This window comes from Cuculus canorus, chromosome 5, assembly GCF_017976375.1.
Source record: "Cuculus canorus isolate bCucCan1 chromosome 5, bCucCan1.pri, whole genome shotgun sequence".
Taxonomy (NCBI): Eukaryota; Metazoa; Chordata; class Aves; order Cuculiformes; family Cuculidae; genus Cuculus; species Cuculus canorus.
The window spans coordinates 67595717-67616444 of record NC_071405.1 but is presented as its reverse complement, the minus strand read 5'-3'; the positions used below and the strand labels follow the sequence as shown (position 1 = coordinate 67616444).

Below are 20728 nucleotides of genomic sequence, written 5' to 3'. Positions count from 1 at the left end.
TAGAATAAAATTCTTCGGAGCTTCTCGCGTGGAATGGATGTGTCATACAGGAGTGGAGCGGAACGCAGCCCTCTGAGCGCCATGGCTTTCCCGACACGTGTCGGTGCGGCGCTGCGCGGTGGCAGGACCAACCCGAGCCCCGCGGGAAGGTGCGCTTCCGGTAGAGTCCACGGCGAGGCGCAGAACTACAACTCCCAGCATGGCCCGCGCCGCGCATGCGCGATGCGCTCCCTGCGGGTGGGGCGGGGGCCGCGTGCGGGCCCGGCGGCCGGAGCGGGAGGGGAGGGGGAGTGCGGAGCTGTGCGCGCGCGGGGACCCCTCAGTCCCCTGTGGAGAACCGTGCGGGGCTGGGAAAGAGCGGGGTCTCCGCACAAACCGCGCGATCCGCCCCCCGAACCCGCTTCGTTCCTCCTCTGGGCGAACCGTAGCAGCCGCTCACTGCCCGGAATGGAGCGATCGTGGGTTTACGGGAGGATTTTGAGGTGAAAACGAGAGGAACGCAGCGCCCCCCCCCCCCTCCTTCCTGCGCCTTCCTGACTGACACCTGCGGGTCGCTTGGATCCCGCCTCGTCCTGGTGGGAATGGGCTTTGGGAATGGTTGGTTGGAGAATGGGCTCAGACCCCTGAGGGCACCAGGGATGAGGCGCCACCTGGGACAGCTGATCCATGGGATGTCCCTGCCCGTGGCACGGGGGTGGAACTCCGTGATCGTTAAGGCCCCTCCCAATCCAAACTATAAGCTGGACATCAGGAAAAAATTTTTCACGGGAAGGGTCATTGGGCACTGGCAGAGGCTGCCCAGGGAGGGGGGGAGTCAGCTTCCCTGGAGGGGTTTAAGGGATGGGTGGATGAGGTGCTCAGGGAGATGGTTTAGGGATTGGTAGGAATGGTTGGACTCGATGATCCAGTGGGTCCTTTCCAACCTGGTGATTCTGTGATTCTATGTGTAGGCAGAGCCTAAGCAGGAAAGTAATCACAGAAAAAGCCTCCATGCCAGGCAAATACCAGGAAAACTCAGAGACGTCTATTTGAGAGGCCAAGTGCAATAAATGAAAGGTTTTTCCTCTAATTTGTATTTATGTTCTTTTTTTTTTTTAATTATTTATTCTGTTTTTTTCTTCTCACTTCGCAGAGAGCTGTTTTAGGGAACGTAAATGAGTGAGCTCCTCTCTGCAGTTTCTCCAGTTTTTCATCTCCTGCTTTTGCCATGATCAAATGTTTGGTGGAAGATGTACGAGCCAGGCTGCGTTCTGGAGTGACTATCGGCTCTCTGGGGCAGTGTGTTGAGGAACTCGTCCTCAATAGCATCGATGCCAAAGCGACATGTGTAGCTGTCAGGGTGGATTTGGAAGCTTTTAAGGTACAGGTGGTGGACAACGGCTCCGGGATGGGGAGAGAGGACTTAAATGCAGTAGGAAAACGGTACTTTACCAGCAAGTGCAGCTCAGTGGGAGACTTGGAGAACCTGATGTTCTACGGTTTTAGAGGTGAGGCTGTGGCAAGCATAGCCAACATGGCCAGCATAGTGGAAATTTCATCCAAGACCAGCAAAACAGCAAAAACTTTTATGAAAATATTTCACAATGGGCAAGCACTGGAAGTCTGCGAAGCTGAATTGAACCGACCGAGCGGTGGAACTACAGTGACCGTGTGTAATCTGTTCTATCAGTTACCAGTGAGGAGAAAGTGTATGGATCACGCGTTGGAATTTGAGAGAGTGAGACAGAAAGTAGAGGCTATTTCACTGATGCATCCCTCTGTTTCACTCTCTTTAAGGAATGATGCTACTTGTTCTATGGTGCTTCGGCTCCCTAAAACAAGAGATGTGTACTCGCGATTTTGCCAAATTTATGGACTGAACAGATCGCAGAAGTTACGAGAAATTAAACATAAGTCTGGGGGATTTGAGCTAAGTGGTTATATAAGTATTGAAGGACATTACAACAAGAATATGCAGTTCTTATATGTGAATAGAAGGCTTGTTTTAAAGACAAGAATACATAAACTAATTGATTTTTTATTAAGAAAAGAAAGTGTCATTTGCAAGGCAAAAAGTGGCCCTGTGAGCAGACAGACTAGCTCAAGTCCTGGTCACCATCGTAGTGGCCCAGAGCTGTATGGGATCTTTATTCTGAACGTGACCTGTGCGTACAGTGACTATGATGTATGTCTGGAACCTGCAAAAACTCTAATTGAGTTCAAGAACTGGGACGTTCTTCTCACTTGCGTAGAGGAAGGAGTGAAAATATTTTTGAAACGAGAACATTTATTTATTGAACCGTGTAGTGAGGACATCAGGGAATTTAATGAAGATAATGACTTTAGTTTTTCTAATGCTCCAGCTCTGAAGCTCTCAATCTCTGAGGAGAAGAGCATCCAAGACACTTTTAAGAAAGCGTGTGATGAAATTGTGGATTCCTATGAAATGTGTAACTTGCAATCAAAACATGTCAAGAGGAAGTCTGTGGCTGGGAAAAAGATTGAATCTTTGAATCTTATAGAGTCAAATAAAAATTTACAGGAAACTGAAATTACCTCAAATCAGAAGATTGTTGAACCATCCCATCCATGTAGAAACAACAAAGTGGAGATCCCACTGCCCAGCAAAGATGACACAGCTTCTGATTCCATTATATCAAATATCTCAGAGCAGGAGCCGAAACACACCAACAGTTCCGAAAAAGCATCTGATACTTATCTGAAACCTTCAGAAAATCTATGTTCCTCTTTTAGTGGAGGGGACAGATCAGAAACAAGAAAAGCAGACAGCTGTGGTGACGTGCAGCATTGTGCGGAGAATTATATAAAAGATGTGGGAAGGCAGCAAGGCAAGGTAGGGAAGCAAGGAAACACAATCCATGTCTTAAATAATGATGTTGTTCAGTTGCTGTCTGAGAGAGGAGACCTTACGGAAACAGCAGTGAGACCAGAGACTGCCTCTGAAAGTTCACTGATAACACTGCGTAGTGCAAGAAGAGGAGACAGGGAAGGAGCTGAAGCGATAGATGATGCTGGAGGAGGGGCTGTTAGTTCAGTGTCATTAAAGTTGTGCTCTACGGGCCTCATAACACATGTTATGCAAGGTGAACCCTCACAGGAACGTGACCAAACAGAAACAAATCCTGCGTTAAACACGCAGTGTAGACCTGGCCCTGTCAGTGCTAAGAATGTTTTTGGCCACAAAGTGAAATTTCCGATTCAGTCTTTAAATGCTGAGGCTGTTTCCAATGATACAAATAAAGAACATACTACTTACACCAGGGAATTATGTGGGGCTGATGGTAATGAGTGGTTAGAGAACAAAACTTTGTCAAATCAAGTGAGTGAGAGGGTAGCTATACCTATTGCCACCAGTAAAAGACGTTATGAGACATCAAATGTTACAGAATTGCCAACCACAACTTCTTCAGCTATTCCTTACGATAAAGTTGTAAATAGCACTAGAAGACAAATAGCCGTGCCAAGATCTCAGCCCTCTAAGAAGCTGAGCCTGTCCAAACAGCTGGGTTCATTGGAAAAGTTCAGGAGATACTATGGGAGAGTCGGGTGTACACTAGCAACACCGTTGTCAGAACAGAGTGAATTTGGCCTCCCAGCTTGTAATTCACAAGCAAATTGTGACTTTTCCAAGAGTGACAAACATGGTAGTATGAGCACTTGTGAAACTCCAGCTGTGGAAGATAGAGGTTTTAGAAATAGTAGCCAAGTTTTTCATTCTTTGGAAGAGACTTCGTTCTGCAGTGGAGAGGCCTCACAGGACAAGCAAACCCTCTGTCAGAGTCCTTTGACATTGTCTGATTACTCTGAGGCTTGTGAAAAAAAAATAAGCTGTAAAAGATCTCCAGGATCATTGTCATCCAAATTGTCCAGAATGAGAAGTGACCAAAAAGAAGTAGAGCAACTTGCTGAACAATTCCCAACAGATTCAAGTAGAAAAGAGGACAACTGTTTTGGTCTTGAATCTTCAAAAAATGATTTTTTGTATGATGCTTGTCAAACATATAAATCCTCAGTGGAAAAAATGACGGAATGTAGTTACAGCATTTCTAAGGGGGATGCGTGCTTACGATCAGATGTTACGGGAGCAGCGGCCATGAAAAGTACCATCAGCCCATCATCACTCAGCAGCACGGGAGGGGCGTACACAGTCTCTTCAAGCAGCGCTTTACTGTTACGTGCTAAAAAGGATTGTCCTAACGTCGTCTGTAAAGATAAAAGTGTGTTAGACGAATCCTCAGAACAAGATTTGGAAGATACTGAGGTTCCCCATATGACCTTCCCAAATAACTTGGGTTGCTCTGCAAACAACACAAGCACAGATGATCCCAGGAATGATTTGTGGTGTTCGAACTGGATGCAAGATTTTGATGTTTCGTCTGGTAGGACAATATACATCAATACAGCAACTGGCCTCAGCACCTACAGCACTCCTCCCACTGAAGGATTTCAAGCTCCCTGCATCCAAGATATAACAACAATGGCTGTGAATGTTGTCTCAGAGAATGGTAAGGGGGTGGGGAGGTGGTGGTGGTTGTACAAATGGGGTGAGGAACACTGTGATCTGCTAGGTGCATAAAATACCTCGCTGCCAGTAGTTGACAATTCATACTGAAATATCCACTGCCTTATGAAAAACAGGGAGGTGTTGGAGACTATGGAGAAAGCAACACATTAACATTCAAGATACTGAAAAATAGTTTTTAATAAGACAATAAAAAGAAAGGTCAGCACTTTGACAGGCAGCTGCTTGCACATCAGGACATTTACTGTGATCACAGTCATCTATAATTGTTGTCATATAGAAAGCGAGGGACACACTTTAAAGTAAGTGTACTAGAAAAATTTTGTCCTAACTGCATGCGAAATTTAAAAGAACCCTTGAAAAATTAACAGAAATCTAACTTTTTCATTGAGAATGTGTCCTTTCCGCAGATTTTGGAAGACTGCTCCTTTGTACTTAGTATTGTAGGAGGTGTTGTACACCACTGTTGGTGGTTTGATGATGGAGCTTTTGCAGGAGTGACAAGGCACTACATTGTATTGCTTTTTCAGCAGTATGGTCTTTGTGAGTCTTTGTTGATCTATCTGTCACGGTTTGGCTTTCTGTGTCCTCCTGGTCTGGCCTGGCAGAGTAGTGCCTTTGATAATTTCCCCTTCCACTGATATGTCTTTGTTCAAAATTGTTCCTCTATCTGTCTGTGAGCAGATTTTATGAGCGAAGATGCAGCCGTTTGTCATGTAGATCCTACTTTCTACTGTATAATTTGTTTTAAAAAATTAGTTTGGACTTAGTTCTCCCGTGAAATGTTCATCTAATCAATCACTGTAGCCTCTATTTTGTTCCATTTTTGTCTGTTACTTCCTTCTTTATCACCAGTCATAGAAACACTGATGCAATGGATATTTTTGGTTGTTAATGTATTCCCTTTTCAGTAATAATTTATGCCAATAATTCGTAATATTTGTTGTGTTTCAAGTAAATTTGTTATAAGGAGATCATCTCTGTGTTTATTAGATAAAATTACTTGAAAGCACAAATGTCCTTGACTAACACTCTTAATTTCTGCTCAAGTGTGGTAATTCTGTATTGTTTGCATGTATGAAGTGTACATTATTGCCCTCAGCACCTTTTCTGATGTTACTTGTCAGGAAAAACATATCAATATCTCTGCCAGCTTTGAATTCTCACTGGTCTTTGGGCAAGAAAATCCTAACTTTATAAAAAATGTATGTCCTGAACAAGGATTTTGCCTGCAGCAAGAAGCAGGGAAATGAATCTTTATTTATGATTCTACATATAAAATACTGGACTTCTCTTCACGTAGGAGATAGATGCTTCTGTGAACTTGAGGGATAATATATTTCAATGATAATGCCTATAAAATTTCTGTCAAGGTATGAATTAGGTAGTGTTCTTCAACTTGCCACGGTTTACCGGGAACTGCATCAGGCCATCTTGGCCTCTGTTCTGAGTTTTGTGACAATGGGATCATAGAACCATAGAATAGAATCATAGAATAATTAGGGTTGGAAAGGACTGTAAAGATCATCCAGTTCCAACCCCTCTGCCATGGGCAGGGACACCTCGCACTGGCTCAGGCTGCCCAAGGCCCATCCAACCTGGCCTGAAACACCTCCAGGGATGGGGCAGCCACAGCTCCCCTGGGCAACCTGGGCCAGTGTCTCACCACTCTCATGGTGAAGAAATTCTTCCTAATGTCCAGTCTAAATCTGCCCCTCTCCAGTTTATACCCATTCCCCCTGGTCCTATCCCCACAAGCCTTTAGGAATAGCCCCTCTCCAGCTCTCCTGTAGCCCCTTCAGGCACTGGAAGTTTCCTGTAAGATCTCCTCTGAGCCTTCTCTTCTCCAGGCTGAACAACCCCAACTGTCTCAGCCTGTTCTTGTAGGGAAGGTGCTTCAGCCCTCCGATCGTCTTTATAGCCCTCCTCTGGACTCGCTGCAACAGCTCCATCTCCTTCTTACGTTTAGGTTCCATAACTGGATGCAATACTCCAGGTGAGGTCTCACAAGAGAGGAACAGAGGGGCAGAATCCCTTCCCTCACCCTGCTGGCCACGCTGCTTTGGATGCAGCCCAGGATATGGTTGGCCTTCTGGGCTGCGAGCGTACGTGAGTGCTGAGTTACTGTCCTGTGCTGGGCTGCCAGTCTGGATTCTGGAAAGGATTCTTGGTCCCCAGGGTAGGACCATCATTGGTCCTTACTGGAGTGGAGCCAACAGTCAGGAGTCTACAGACTGGCCTAGGATCTCTTAGAGGCTTTTCATACTGAGCTTATCAGCACGCAGCTGGTTTTCTTTGGCGTCATCACTCTGCCACTTTTCCTGAATGCACACCCTTAATTTCTTAGTAGAGAGGAACTTTATTAATTTGTTATTATTTCACAAAGAATAGAAGTCTAAATTGTACTGAAGGAAGGGTGAAATGTTTACCACTGTGCTGGAAATCTGAGCCACTTTTCTTAATAATCTTGATAACAGTGCTGGTTTGTAATATCGTTAAATCATTTCTGGGTGGGTAGGAACATGTTGTTAGGCTTACTCTGATATCTCATGTGGTCTCACTGACTTGTAGTCTTAAGTTTTACGAGTTCCTGATAACTGAATTAAGTATTGATAGGGGTGATGATAGACTGACAGGTTTGACTCACCTTATCAGAGGGAAGTCAAAAGTGTTTTGATATCTGACAGACTTTGCTATATGCCTCCTCTTTCCTCGGGGAATAACACTTCTGATTGCATTAATTCTGGAAATAATTCTTATGTGATTAAAGTAGTAGCCAGTTTTTAAGGACAGTCTTGCAGAAGCTGCAGTAATATTTTACAATAATTCATTTCTGACACAAATTTGTCAGATACTTCTCAGCTTTCTACATACATGCTATTATTTCTCCATGTTAGATTGTAAAATCTGCGGGATACTCTAATTTGTACAGGGCTAAGCACACGCTTATTTATGAGAATATAACAATTGTATAGCTGCATTTTGCATGCTGTTGAATCTGCAGCAGTAAATTTATATTGTGTTTAGGGATTCAGTTCAGGTGCCATCCCTTTAGAAGTGAGATTGTGCTACCATTCCTTCCTAGACCTCGGAAAGAGAAGACTCTAGCAAGCCAGGATCTGAGAGGTAGGGTCAGCTTTCCAGGACACAGTGTTCTGTGGTAAAAAAAAAAAAAAAAAATAAAATAAAAAAAAAATCAAAGAATTCTCCCAGATGTCCCAACAGGAACCCAGAATTACTCAAGGTCTGTTAACAATGGGACCGTGTGAGTCATCTCAAATCCAGAACTGGAAAAAAAAAATCTTTTAGGGTTGAATGCAGGTTAGGGGATACTTATTTACAGGATGAAATACCCAGTTCTTTGTTGAATTATGTCAGTAGTTTAAAGAATAATTACCTACTCCCTTCTTTGTACTCGTTCCAACCTTGGAATGTGAAAAATAGCTTCAAACCTCACCATTTTTTTGTGGTGGAAAGGATGAAATAATCTTTCTGGTATGTGGCTTTGTCCAGAAGGAGCGGGTAGCTAAAAAGGTCTTTCTTTCCCCGCTCCCTGCCCCTTCTCCAGGGCCTGTTGAATTGTGCTGCGGCATGTTTAGGAGTCGGAAAGCCGCACAGTGTTCTTCCAAGTTAGAGCAGACAATAGAGAATCCCAATCTCGTGTTCTGTTATTTATTTCTACTTTCTCCCCTTTTTATGACGGAAAAAAGACATACTTGTGTTAGGTAGAGGTACCCAATGCACCTTCTACTGACAGAGGGTGATAGTCCCTGTATTAACTATGTGTTCCTTTCTAGATGCTGAAGGGGAATCTCTCCAGTCTTTGCTTTCAGAATGGGATAATCCTGTTTTTGTTCCCTGCCCGGAGGTAAGTATTTTCTCATATCTCATGCTAAAATAGGAGTCTATTTAGCCTCCTGTTATTTTCTGACATGGGGACCAAAACTGCAAATATTATAACCTTTGCATATAAGTTATTCAGTGATAGATCAGACCATAGTTCTGGGAGATGTGTGTTTTTATAGACTGCTTATATGTTAGACGTTGTGGATTTATTCAAAGCCAGAGAAGCAGGTATCAAGCTAACCTTTTGCTTTATTTCATTTCAAAAGCAAAACATCATTGTAAGCAGTCTTTCCCTCTAGAGCTAGTAATCTTAAAACTAAAAGGATGTCAAAATTGTAATATGGTGTCTGTCTTCTTCATGGACAGAGTTAAAATCACTCATTTTTTTTCTCTGGGTCTTAAGAATGTATTTTACTATACTTGTTTTTCAGCCTGGCAGGATTATAGTGTGTGAGAGGGAAACAATGTTGGAGCTTTCAGAAAAACTTCCTTTGTTGTCATGCGGTAGCACTATCTTTAATCATTGTGTTCTGTGTGTGTAAACATACATATGTAATCATTTCCACCTGCAAACAATAGAGACAGTAGCAAACCACCTGCTGGTGAGTTTCTGAAAAGGAACAGTTCTGTTCAGCGGTTGCTGTGAGTGTACTCTGACTCATGTCATTTCGTAATGTAAGCCACTGAAAGCTCACCTAGGGTGAAAATTAACCAGGTTTTCTGGCAGGTGCTTGAAACCAGCTGAATGCATTGAAATTAGCAGGTAATATCCGTATGGGAAAGTAAATGGGGATAGAAGCAGAACGGTATCTCTCACTAGTGCTACTCTTGTGTAGAAAGCTTGGTTGGTCAAAATACAGAGTTATTTCCAGTTTTTCTTAATGCTGATTTGTTGGGAGATTTTTTTGTGTTTGGTTTTTGCCACATCCTTTTTAGCCTGCCTGATCAGTAACTCTGTTTTTACAGATTGCTGTTGATGTGACCAGCAGTCAGGCTGACACTCTGGCTGTGAAAATTCACAATATCTTGTATCCTTATCGTTTCACCAAAGACATGGTTCATTCAATGCAGGTACAATATGATCTGTTACTAGTTTTCACCCACAAATTCCTACTCAGCTGAGAGGATTTGCTGATGTTTCTGCTTAGTGGGAAAGAGGTGATCAGGGAAATGGTCCATATCCCTAATTTTCGCAAGCATGAACAGGATTCTTGGTTGCTGTGTGATACTGGCAGACACATATGTCATGCCAGAACTGTGTCAACTCACAGCTAGTCAGCTATTCGCAAGTAACTTTCTTTACTGTATGGTTAAATCAAATCAAGAGGCAGCCTGCTATTGCTGCTTAGAAACACTGTTAATTAAATGATATTTCAATGAGCTGTTCTTAATATTTACTGTAGGCATTTGCTTAGTTCATATTTCTCTGAAATCTGTGACGTGCATCTTGCATTTTCATTGACCTTAGAAATGTAATTCTTCAGCAGAGTAGTTTCAAAAGCAAATCCCAGATTTCGTGGAAAGACTTGAAATTTCACTTTCAGTGAAAAATTGTCTGCTCTTAAAAGTGGTTCTTAAAAATGGCATCTTAGCATTGAGTTTAACTGGTTTAGTGTTCTTTTATCAAAAGTTTTGAATGTTAACTTAAAAGCTAATATGAGTGTATGTCTTCAACTTACATTTGTTGACGGTTTGCCTGGAGAGGAACACCAAAGTAGATTCTCTCCCTCTCTTGCATCCCAATGATGAAAGAGTTATGCTCCCTCTTAGCATTATTCTCATGCAATTAGGCTGCTGACTTTGAGACTGCAGGTTCTGACTGTATGGGGCACGGTAATGTTGATCTTCAGGGTGGACAAGGATCCAAATGATTCCCTTCTGTTGTGTGTGCAAGAATAACAAGAATCAGTAAAGTTATTTCAGTAAAGAGATTGTTTCAAAAAGACAGGAGAGGAAAGATGGAAAATGGAAGGTAGCATTCTTCTGTTCAGTCCTCATAAGAACTGTTGTTTAAAAGTTAGTGTTCCTGTGATTAACTTTACCTGCATAATGTTTTCCTGTGTGTGTTTTTAAGAAGGTAAAGCTAGAAGAAATTATGGTTTCCCCATCTCTGAAGAAACTAAATCCTGCCTTGAGTGCCCTATAGCAATTTTGAGAATCTCTGTAGAAAAGACCAAAGGCACAAAATGTTGCATCGTGCCAAAGGAAAAGAATAGAATCATTAATGTCTTGCATCACTGCAAAGAAATAAGATCATCTATTCATTTTTACCTAGGAGGTGAACAATGTTGTGAGATAGAGAATTCAGGGTGAGCTCTATCTATGCGACTTGGGGAGAATTTCCTCTCTAACACCATATCTGTTAATTTTAATCTAACAATAAGACACTGAAAGCATTGTGCATCCCTGCTCAGCATTCCCTGTAGCTCTGTTTGATTCCTGATGCTTGAGAGGAAGGTGGAATTGTGTCACAGAGGCAAATTCTGCATCAGAAAATGAGGAAAAAAATTGTTTCCTGGCTTCTAGAGATGATCAGCCTAAGTCTTTAAACACAGGGCAGGTTGAAAGGTTGTTTACATTCTAGTGATATCAGCAAATCATATACGCAGAGTTGCTGTGCACAGCTTTAATTCTGATCTCAAGGAGGCTTCTGCATAGGCATGTAATCTGTTCTGTAAATTTCCAGCTCCACCTTAGAACAATTAGAGCTTTTGCCCTTATGTCTGTCTTTGAAAAAAATGATCCAGAATCAATTTCTTGGATGTTTTGAAACTTTCTCTTAGTTCCAGACTAAACTGTTTCGTGAACAGATTTATGGTCATTTGACCTTCTGCCAGTAATTGTCTTTTAGCTTAAATAATTGCTGCCTTTTCCATATTTAGCCCCTCACTTTCTAAATAGAGAGTAATTATATACCTTCGGTTTTGCTAGGCCAAATTCTTCAAGTCTTTGGGATGAGAAAATATGTGGTCTATACTCCCCTAATCATCCTACTACCTATTTGTTGTGCTTGAACCATTTTAATTGTTGTCTTCTTTTGTTTACCTTCATTTTAAAAATAACTTTACCACTGAGTGATGATTTTTCTGAGTATTTTACAGGTTCTTCAGCAAGTGGACAATAAATTTATTGTTTGTTTAATCAACACTAGGAATGAAATGGATAAAAAAGCAGGTAAGAGTGGTTATTAACATGAAGTGGAGGTGGCTGTCAAGTGCAGTTAGACTGCAGAGGGAACACTGTACTATTTGTATTCTCTTCTTGCCTTGGGATGATATTGTGAGTAGAGGAAAATGTTAGTCTTCACTTGAAATTTCCTGGATCTTCTTTGTCTTTATTTTGGATGTTGTTGAATGTTCCTACTGCCTTCAGATTAGTGCTATAAAAATAGATCCTACTCAGATTACTGACATCTTTCAGACTGTGTTCACAATGTCTGGACATAGGCGTTGTGGAAGCTTGCTGAAGCCTACAAAAAAGGCATTCAAAACCAGTACTTTTTGTAACATTTTTAAAGACTGTATTAGACAGAACAGCTTGTGAGTGACCTCAGCTCTCATTCTGAAGTTAGATAAAGATGGCAGTAGACAAGAATTTCTGACTCAATCTAATGACCTTAATTTGGATCATTACATTCCTGTTCTGTAGTGACTTTATGTTCTGCCAACACAGCCTCCTCCTCACTTTATTTCTGTAAAACTGGCTGATAATTATCTTCTAAATGTGGCCTCTAGAGAGTGGTCGGTCTTCCGAACCTGCAGGGTTGTCTGTTACAAAGTTGCCTATTTCTCATCTCTTGTGGTACATTTTTAGATGGAAACCTCTTGATTTTGGTGGACCAACATGCAGCACATGAACGGATCCGCTTGGAGCAGCTTATTGCAGGTGAGTATTCAGTCAGTATATTTAGTCTCAGGAAGAAAGATAATCGGTGCACAGAAAAGTACAAATAAGCTGTCTGAAAGGGAAACCTTGCTAACTGACTAGGATATTCATTTGACATCTTTATCCTGATGCCTAGGAGGGTGCAGGCATTCAGTATCCGTAGCCGTCATAGTATTGGTATCTGAGTATTGTTACAGCATTTCCAAAAATAGAAGATATGCTCCCTACCCACAGAACTATCAAACTAAAATAGTCCCGATCTAATGAAAGAGCAGGAAGACTGATAGGAAAAACAATGAAGAGGAAATAGAACAACATCAATGAGATTATGCGGTTATGCTGTGAAGAGTGAGACACGGGATGCAGAGCAAAGAGCATAGTTCATTTGGTTCCTTTTTAGCTGAATACTGTGCTTAAAGCCTAAAATTTCCAGAGTCTGAAACTGTTTGCAAATTGGATAATGGTCTTCCTTGTAAGCTCATTAGCCATTAGTTTCAGTGTTAAAAAGCACAATAGTCATCCATTGAATGCTTAAAAATCATTGACCTTCTATTTCATCAATAAATACTGCACAGTTCCTGCAGAGAGGGTTCCAGGAACTCTGCTCCTTTTGGTCAGGTACTGAAAAAAGTTAAAGACTGAAGGGAGAAATACTTAGTAAATAGTATTTTAATTCCGGTTTATGTCAGACTTTTCTGTGGAAAAATTGCTGTCTGTGAGTTGGATTAAATATATCAGTAGCTTTTTTTGCTATTTAGGGTGACTCTTTTTTGGAACTGGTGGGAAAAAACGAAGTGGCATTAACCAAGCCTTCCCCAGAGACCAGATGTCTGGTGTGTGACATTCTCAGTCCCCCACAAGTTTCAGGAGAAGGCATTCAGTGGTCACTTCTTAATCCAAACAGAGGATTACATGCCAAACCACAGGGTCATTAAGGGTAATGTCAGCGTAAATATTCTAAGAGAGGATACTTCTAAATGATTCATTTACAGATTCTTATGAGAAGGAAGCTGCAGCATGTGGCAAGAAGAAATTACTGTCCTCCTCCATCTCTCCTCCTCTGGAGATTGAAGTTACAGAAGAACAAAGAAGATTTCTACGGTTAGTAATGGCAAATAGCTCTAAACTTCTGGGGATGGCTCTGTTGACCAGGAAGATCTCTGTATATTGCTAGGTTACCGTGAACCTCAGGAGAGAAGCTGTCAATTCTTTCCTGAGACAAGACCAATCAACTATATCTGTGGTGAGGAAAATAGGTGTGCTTCTCAGGCACCATTACAGCATCTCAAGACAAAACCCTGTGCCTCTGCAATGTGCTCTGGTTTCCCTGGGAAAGTAAACCTTCATGTGTGGGCCAGGGGAGTGCCAAAGCGGTCTCCAACAGATGCTGCTGTCTGGGGCTCAGGACTTGGGAGTGCACAGAAGAGTGCAGTGCCCATAGCATCAATCTAATCTGATTTAACAGGCACTGTTTGAGAAGAGCAGGATGGGGCATGGAAAGTTTGTATTGTGAGTCCTTCAAAAATGCATTCCTTAATTCCAGGTGCCTGCCAAGAGTAACTAATGAACACTTTTTCCCAAATGTTTCAGGATGGTGGCTTAGCTGCTATTAAGATATTTAACTGCAAGAGTCTAGTTACAGATTTGTTGTTGGACTATTGCAGACCTAGTCGATGCTAATCAAACTTCACCCCCGCCAATCCCTGACTGTCACCTGCCGCATGCATTTGTGGTTTTTTTTCCCCATGCATTGTTCTTCATTTTCAGGTGAAGTTCTGTCTTACCATTCACAGGACGATCTCAGTATTCTCAACTTGCTTGTTTGTGATGCCTGTGGCAAACTGGACAGCTTTTAAATCACTCCTTGTTAAGATAGTTGCCTATTACAGGGATACACTTCTTTGGTGTAAAGCCCTTTCTGGGTGTATTCCAGTCGTAACAGTATCACTGCTGTATCCATTATGTAACTGTTGTGTGACAATGGCCAATACCAGAAATTCCAGAGGAAGGTGTAAAGCACTATTATATTCCACCTGCCTTAGAGAAAAATGTGAGAATGTTAACTATTGCTGTTTATAGTTTGGTAATATTCGGATGCCTTTGTTGTTCTCACCTCTTAATGATGTTCTTGCTAACATCACAATATTTGTAATGCCTCTTGTTCGGCTTTGAATTCGTTTTACATGCATCTTTGAATGCCTTCCATTTCCGGTATATCTACTTTTGAACACTAGTTCAATTATTTAGTGCAGTGGGATGCCAGTCGTGATTTTCAGTTATCACTTAAGATAACTGATTCAAGAAGCTTTCAGGTGCTAAATGTTTTGGTTTTTTAATTTATCAGTCTTCATCCTTACTAAAAAGTTGCAAATTAAAGTTAAAAGTTACAAATTAAAAGCACTATGTAAAAATCTAAAATCTGTTGTTATTGATGCTGGCAAAGTTTGATGTAATGAAACAAATTAACTTCCCTAACAGACCCTTCTCTTCAGCTACACTTGCTGTTTAACAGTTCAGCTGGACCTCTGGTTCATCTGCAGCTTCAATTCTGTTATTTGTCCACTAAGCATTGTAGTAATGCATTGTTCTGTTGACTTTCTTGAACTTCCTTTCTTTTTAACCCTTAAAAAAAAATAGGCCTGACTTTAATAGCTGCTTGGGTTCTGTCATTTCACCACAATGGGCTTTTTCTGTCTTCCTCTGCTCCTGCTGAAGGCTATATGTCTTCTGGTTTTGTGTAGAATTACACAGGTCATCTCCATATGAAGGCTTTTGTTTTGTGGCTCATTTTAATAAGCTTAGATTAGCTTCTTTTTTTGTTCATAGAATCTCTTTTTTAAAATCAACCTTCACCAACTTTCGTTTAAGTGAATGTTCCCTGAGTTAAAATAAACTCCATATTGTTACAGCTGTTTTCCTTTTCTCATCTGACTGTAAGTCCCATTTTTGGGTGTAATTTTCCACAGAGCGTCAGATTATTCAGAAGTTGTTCTTTCCTGGGTTCTCTTTGCTTAATGGGACATAAAGTTAATTAAACAAGTGTAATATTCTTACAATAGTTTTTTCCATTGTAAGTATTTGCTACTATATTATGTGTCAAATGAGATCCCAGTTTTTTAGGTTAGACTTAAAGGAGCCTTGCAGTGTTTGTGTGTTGAACCAGATACTCACGCCTCTTTAGAAAAGACAAATTTATAAATGTAGACATAACAGAGGAACTCTTAGATCTTGTGGTTGTGGAACATGAAAAATACATAGTTGATCGGAGTGAAATAACATGGCTGAATATAGGCTGAAAGGGCAAAATTACTTGGAATGTCATGATGCATGGATTTCAAGTTTAGGAACTGCCGCAGAAAGAATCATGTATGAGTACTACACAAATATTTATGCATGCTTTGGAGACATAGCTATGGTGGTTGATGTCTTATTTCTGCTATTATTTCCCTCAGATGCTGCTACAAAAATTTGGAGGACTTGGGCCTTGAATTATCATTTCCTGAGACCAACAGTTCCTTGATTCTAGTGAGGAAAGTGCCACTGTGTTTCATAGAAAGAGAAGCCAATGAATTACGACGGAAAAGACAACCTGTCACTAAAAGCATTGTGGAGGTCAGCTGTGGATATGAGTGAAATTGTACTACTGGATCTTGTTCTGTGTTGACCCCAAGGTGTTAAGAGTGTCTCTGTAATGAGGGAGACACTGAAGTTCTTTGCCAAATGTGGGTGCTGTCCCTTTTAGTAGCCAAATAGTCCCACAGCTGAAATCCCTGACCTGTAACAGAAACAACAGGAGACTATTTCAGGCTTGGACTAGTGGAGAAGCTAAGAAAAATAGCATATAGCACAAATGTTTCAACAGTTTACTGCTCGTGAGTGGTTGAATGAACAGTAAAACAATTAATACGGCTTATATTGTAAGGGTTGAAAGATGTTTCCATGAAATCTCTACATGGGCAGTGCAGCTTTCTAACAGCTGCTGTTCCAGATGTTCTACAGTTTGAGGAGGAAATTGCTGAACTGATTACTTGCAGTTTCCATAGTAAACAATTCTCCACAATTATAACTGCTACAAGGACTCTTTAAAATTTCTGGAGCGCTATATTCATCCACTAGGCTGAGCCATTGTGAATCAGTCCAGTCCTGCCGTACATCTCTCTTCATATGGAAAGAAGAAACAGAGATGATTCATCTGATGAAATTTTATTTTCCAATCTTGCTGTAATCAGGAAGAACTCAAAATGCACTACGCTGGTGTGATTTGGGAGTCAGGAGCACTAAAAGTGGCAGAGGAGGGGATCAGGTCTGTGCATCACAAGCCCTCATTGTTAGCCAACACCTCAAGACCTCATGGGCGCTTCAGCAGATCTATTCTGCAGTCTTTTTTTATTTTAATTAGGACTGGCAGCACCTGTTCATGATCGATTCAAAATTCATTACATTTTAGACATCAGAAATGAAATCCATAGGGACGATTATCCAAAGAAAAAAGGACAGCTCTTCAAAGATAACCCCCATTCACTGCATTCTGAGGTTTAAGAGCACCATTGTACCCTTTCTACAGATAGGAGAGTGATGCAGAGAGAAACCAAGTGATTAGTTTGAAGTCTGATAAGATACTTGTGAGAGGTCAGGACTTGCACCTAGACCAGTGTCAGTGTACTAGCAACAGCATAATTCCTCCTGGCTCTGGCAGTTACACAGTAAATTATACACAGATGTGGGCAAAGCAGGGTATGGGCAATGAAAAGAAGAAATAGCAACTGATGATATTACCTTTTTTTTACAGGAACTTATTCAAGAACAAGTTGAGGTAAGTTGCTGTCTGCTTCTAAAGTTGACTGTAATAATGCAAAGCTTACTGCATAAACCAAAAGGAGTGAGTGGGTTAAGCCTCAGGTAAGAGGGGTGGAACAGATAATCCATTAGCTTTCCCTCATTTTTAGTTTCCTTTGTGTTACAGTTCGTTTTTCTCATATTAAATGGAAAGTAAGATGATGTTCCCTTACACTTTTAGCTGGTGCAGACAACGGGAGGAGGAGCACGAGGGACACTGCCTCTGACGTTTCTGAAGGTGCTCGCTTCCCAGGCCTGTCATGGTAGGGAAAGTCTACTTTTCTTTCATTCTTTTTCTTTTTGTAACCTTTCCGTCTCTACCAAACATCATCCCTGGGCTGGTGGTTTCAGAATGTGTTTGCAGGAATTCCAGAATTACAGACTGTGTTTCTTAGGGATGAGGAAATAATATGCTTTTTAGGGACAGCACTTACAAGGGACAAGCAATACTGCACTGATTTACTCACGTATGGGCCTAACATACTTTCCAGGCCTCACATGAAATGCAGGATACAGCTCTGAGATGCGCTCACCCGTGTGAGCTCTAAGCCATTCAAATAACAGCTCTGTGAAGGGGCAGGGAGAGGTGCTGGAATCTACTTGAAAGCAATTAGGAAAGAAGACTTAGACGCTCTTCTCCAAAAGCATTTTTTCTTTCATATAAGTATCAAAAGTGCTAAATTAAGTGTGCCTGTGACTTTACAAGTACTCTTGGAAGTAGCGCAGTAGGAATTTACATCTGAGTAACTATGGCTTTCCAGCACTTGAAAATGAGCAGACCTTACAGGTGTAGGCTGCAGTAGCTCTGGCCTCTGTTCCTGTGCCATCATTAACAAGATGATGCTGAAAGGGTAAACGTGAACCAAAAGTATCTATTTTCACAGTGTTACTGCATTCTACAAATAGCAGATAATACAGATTTTTTTTGGTATCTAAAAAGTCCTATGTCTGAAAAAGATTGGAGATGGTCTTGGAATCTGTGAAGGCTAAAGACTGCAAACATCTCTGAAGTGACTCCTTAATATCCTGCTTGGATTTTCTCTGGATGCCATTAAGTGCTGACTTGTGAGAAAGGACTGAGTGGCAGGACTGGCATTTGATTTTGAAACTGATGCCTGTTAGTGGCGGGCACACAGAACTGAGAAAGCCTACGGAACTGATATTAAATGTCTTCATTTAATACTTCTTGATTTGGGAACTGGTTGCATCTTCAGCCACTGCATGCACATCAGGGGAAAAAAAAAAAAAAAAGGAAAAAAGGAGACAGTTTGCCCCTTGCAGCTTCTGCAAAAGCCAAAACCTAATAATCTTACCATCCATCAGCCTTTGCTTAATTCAAAGTTCAGGCCATGGAAAGCCGCTCCTTCTGCAGCCGGCTGCTCGATTGAGCTAAGCCCTCTCTGCCACACTGCAGCCTTCGGACCGCTTTTGCAGCCTCCCAGCTGATCTTGGGGAGCTGCCCTGTTTTCTGTGAAAACCACAGTTCTGGAGGGAAGTCTGCCGAGTGTTTTGAGTTCTCTTTGGCAGCGTGTGCAAGAATTTGTATCTTTTTTTTCAGGAGCTATTAAGTTTAATGAGCATTTGACTCTAGAAGAGAGCTGTAGGCTTATTGAAGCTTTGTCATCTTGCCAGCTGCCCTTCCAGTGTGCTCACGGCAGACCTTCCATGATGCCTCTTGCCGATGTAGACCATCTACAACAGGAAAAGCAGGTACTGTGTGGGACAGATACGCCTCAAATAATCCTCACTCAGGATTGTCACGCATGTGTGTGTTAAGATCCAGAATGGACTGATTTGAAACCATCATCACTGGTTGTGTCTTACTTGAATTTTTACATAGCTGTTACCAATAAAACAAAACTTTAAAAACACTAAACTGTCCTGCAAACACTTAGCAAGGGTCTTGCCATATTTCATTGGAACGGTCACATTGACTTGAATAGGGTCCACTGGTCCTTAAAATTAAGCATATAAAATGTTTTCAGTTTTCAAGTGTAAAACTTGTAAAACATGTAAATTCTAAAATTCAGCTAATGGCAAAGATGCCAATAAAACAAACACCTACCTCCTCGGAGTGAGTTTAAGGTGCTATAAAATGGGAACTAGGGAAAAGGCAAAGAAATAGTAACATTTAAATTAAAAAAAAATCATCACTTCTTCCCATCTGCTATTACTGTGCTATATTAAGTTATAGAACTGGATTCTGTTGAAATTCAAGTGGAACTTTCAATTAGATATTAAAAATACTTGGGAATGACTGTATTGGGGCACAGGGTATAGAGACACTGAAGTTCATTTACTTAGTTGATTTACTGCTTCTTAATTTTTCTCGTTCCAGCCTAAACCTAATTTGGTGAGACTGCGGAAGATGGCACGAGCATGGCAGCTATTTGGAAAAAAAAGACTGTGATAAAAAAAAGCTGGTATTTTAAAGCTGCAGCCACTGGAAGTGTTGGGAAGATGCCGGTCATTGTTAGATAGGTGTTGCTAGAAAACAATATCCTGTGTGGAGCCAAGCTTTTCAGCCAGTAACTGGAGTTCTGCTCTGAGTAAGACCTAAGAAGCTGGGACCAGGCGGGAGAACATGGCATGAGGAGCCTTGTAGCCTGGAGAAGAGTCTTCAGCATCACAAAATTACACTGTAAGCCCAGGCGTTATGGTAGTGCTTGGCTATCAGAGGCAAGAAGTTGCAGCCACTGAGGTACAAAACTGCTTTTTCTCTGCAAGCATAGCGTGATTCTGTGTAATAGAAAGGAAACTTTTAATTAATGTATTCTACAGTGCTCTGAAAATGGGGATGTATTTATTAATAAAATTAACACTAAACCCTTTCCTTACACTCATGGCAGTGGTTGGAACGAGGACTGACACGCTATATAGTATATATAGGCCAGCCTAGGATCAATAAACACTGTTTTTATTTAACTAGGCAGTGAATGACACACCCAGCTCTTTTCTCCAGCTCCCTGCAGTTTGGAGTGAGAGATTTCTAAATCCTAGCACAGCCTACGTTCTCAGGGTACAGTAACTTAACCTCACAGAAATAACTAAATAGCCCACAGCATTATTTTTTTTTTTTTTTACGATCAGCAGACTTTTTTTTACAGGTTCCAGTTCTATTTTGTGTCTCAGTCTATTTCTGAATGGAATAGGACTATCTCTTTGTTGAATCACAGACATCCAAATTAAAACCAAATCAGCTAGATATTGACATCTGCTGAATCAAAAGCAAAACAAAAAGTGGGAACTACTCTCATTTGATGCCTTAACTGTGGTGTAGTGGTCTACCATACACTGGTAAAAGGAACTAAGGGAAAGTGATCTGACTGATTTGCAAGAGCCTGAGATCTCCAAGAGGTTCCATGCTGCTCCTCACAAAAATGAGTAACTTCCCAAATAAGACAAGATGTCAATCCACGAAGAATAATTGCAGTCAGTAAAGTAGTACAGGAGAGGAAAGACCTTCAAACTACAATAAGCAAAGCAGGAGCCTGAGCTCTGCCTCCTGACAGGGAGGCAGACAAACTAGCAATGGGACTTCTGAAAATCTGCCTTTCGCCATGAATGGAACTGCCGTTCCAGCATTGTACAAAAAGACGGTTTGTATTTCAGGAACTCACCAAAAATTGTCAGTAAATT

At 41.3% G+C, this 20728-nt stretch overlaps 1 protein-coding gene across 4 annotated transcripts; it reads left to right on the top strand.

The window, feature by feature from the left end:
• The first annotated feature begins 17 nt into the window (after positions 1–17).
• Positions 18–20728, top strand: MLH3 (mutL homolog 3). Of its 4 annotated transcripts, none has more exons than XM_054067197.1 (13): positions 18–149; positions 1133–4505; positions 7550–7648; positions 8320–8390; positions 9335–9439; positions 11470–11542; positions 12182–12253; positions 13246–13354; positions 15706–15865; positions 17043–17066; positions 17271–17352; positions 18648–18799; positions 19428–20728. In XM_054067197.1, exons 2-13 carry the CDS (start codon positions 1208–1210, stop codon positions 19497–19499), a joined length of 4317 nt encoding a protein of 1438 aa, XP_053923172.1. In that variant the 5' UTR covers positions 18–149; positions 1133–1207; the 3' UTR covers positions 19500–20728. The 4 variants fall into 4 exon arrangements, with proteins under 4 accessions (XP_053923172.1, XP_053923171.1, XP_053923170.1 ...); XM_054067196.1 differs by lacking the exon at positions 18–149 and adding an exon at positions 249–482; XM_054067195.1 differs by lacking the exon at positions 18–149 and adding an exon at positions 249–575.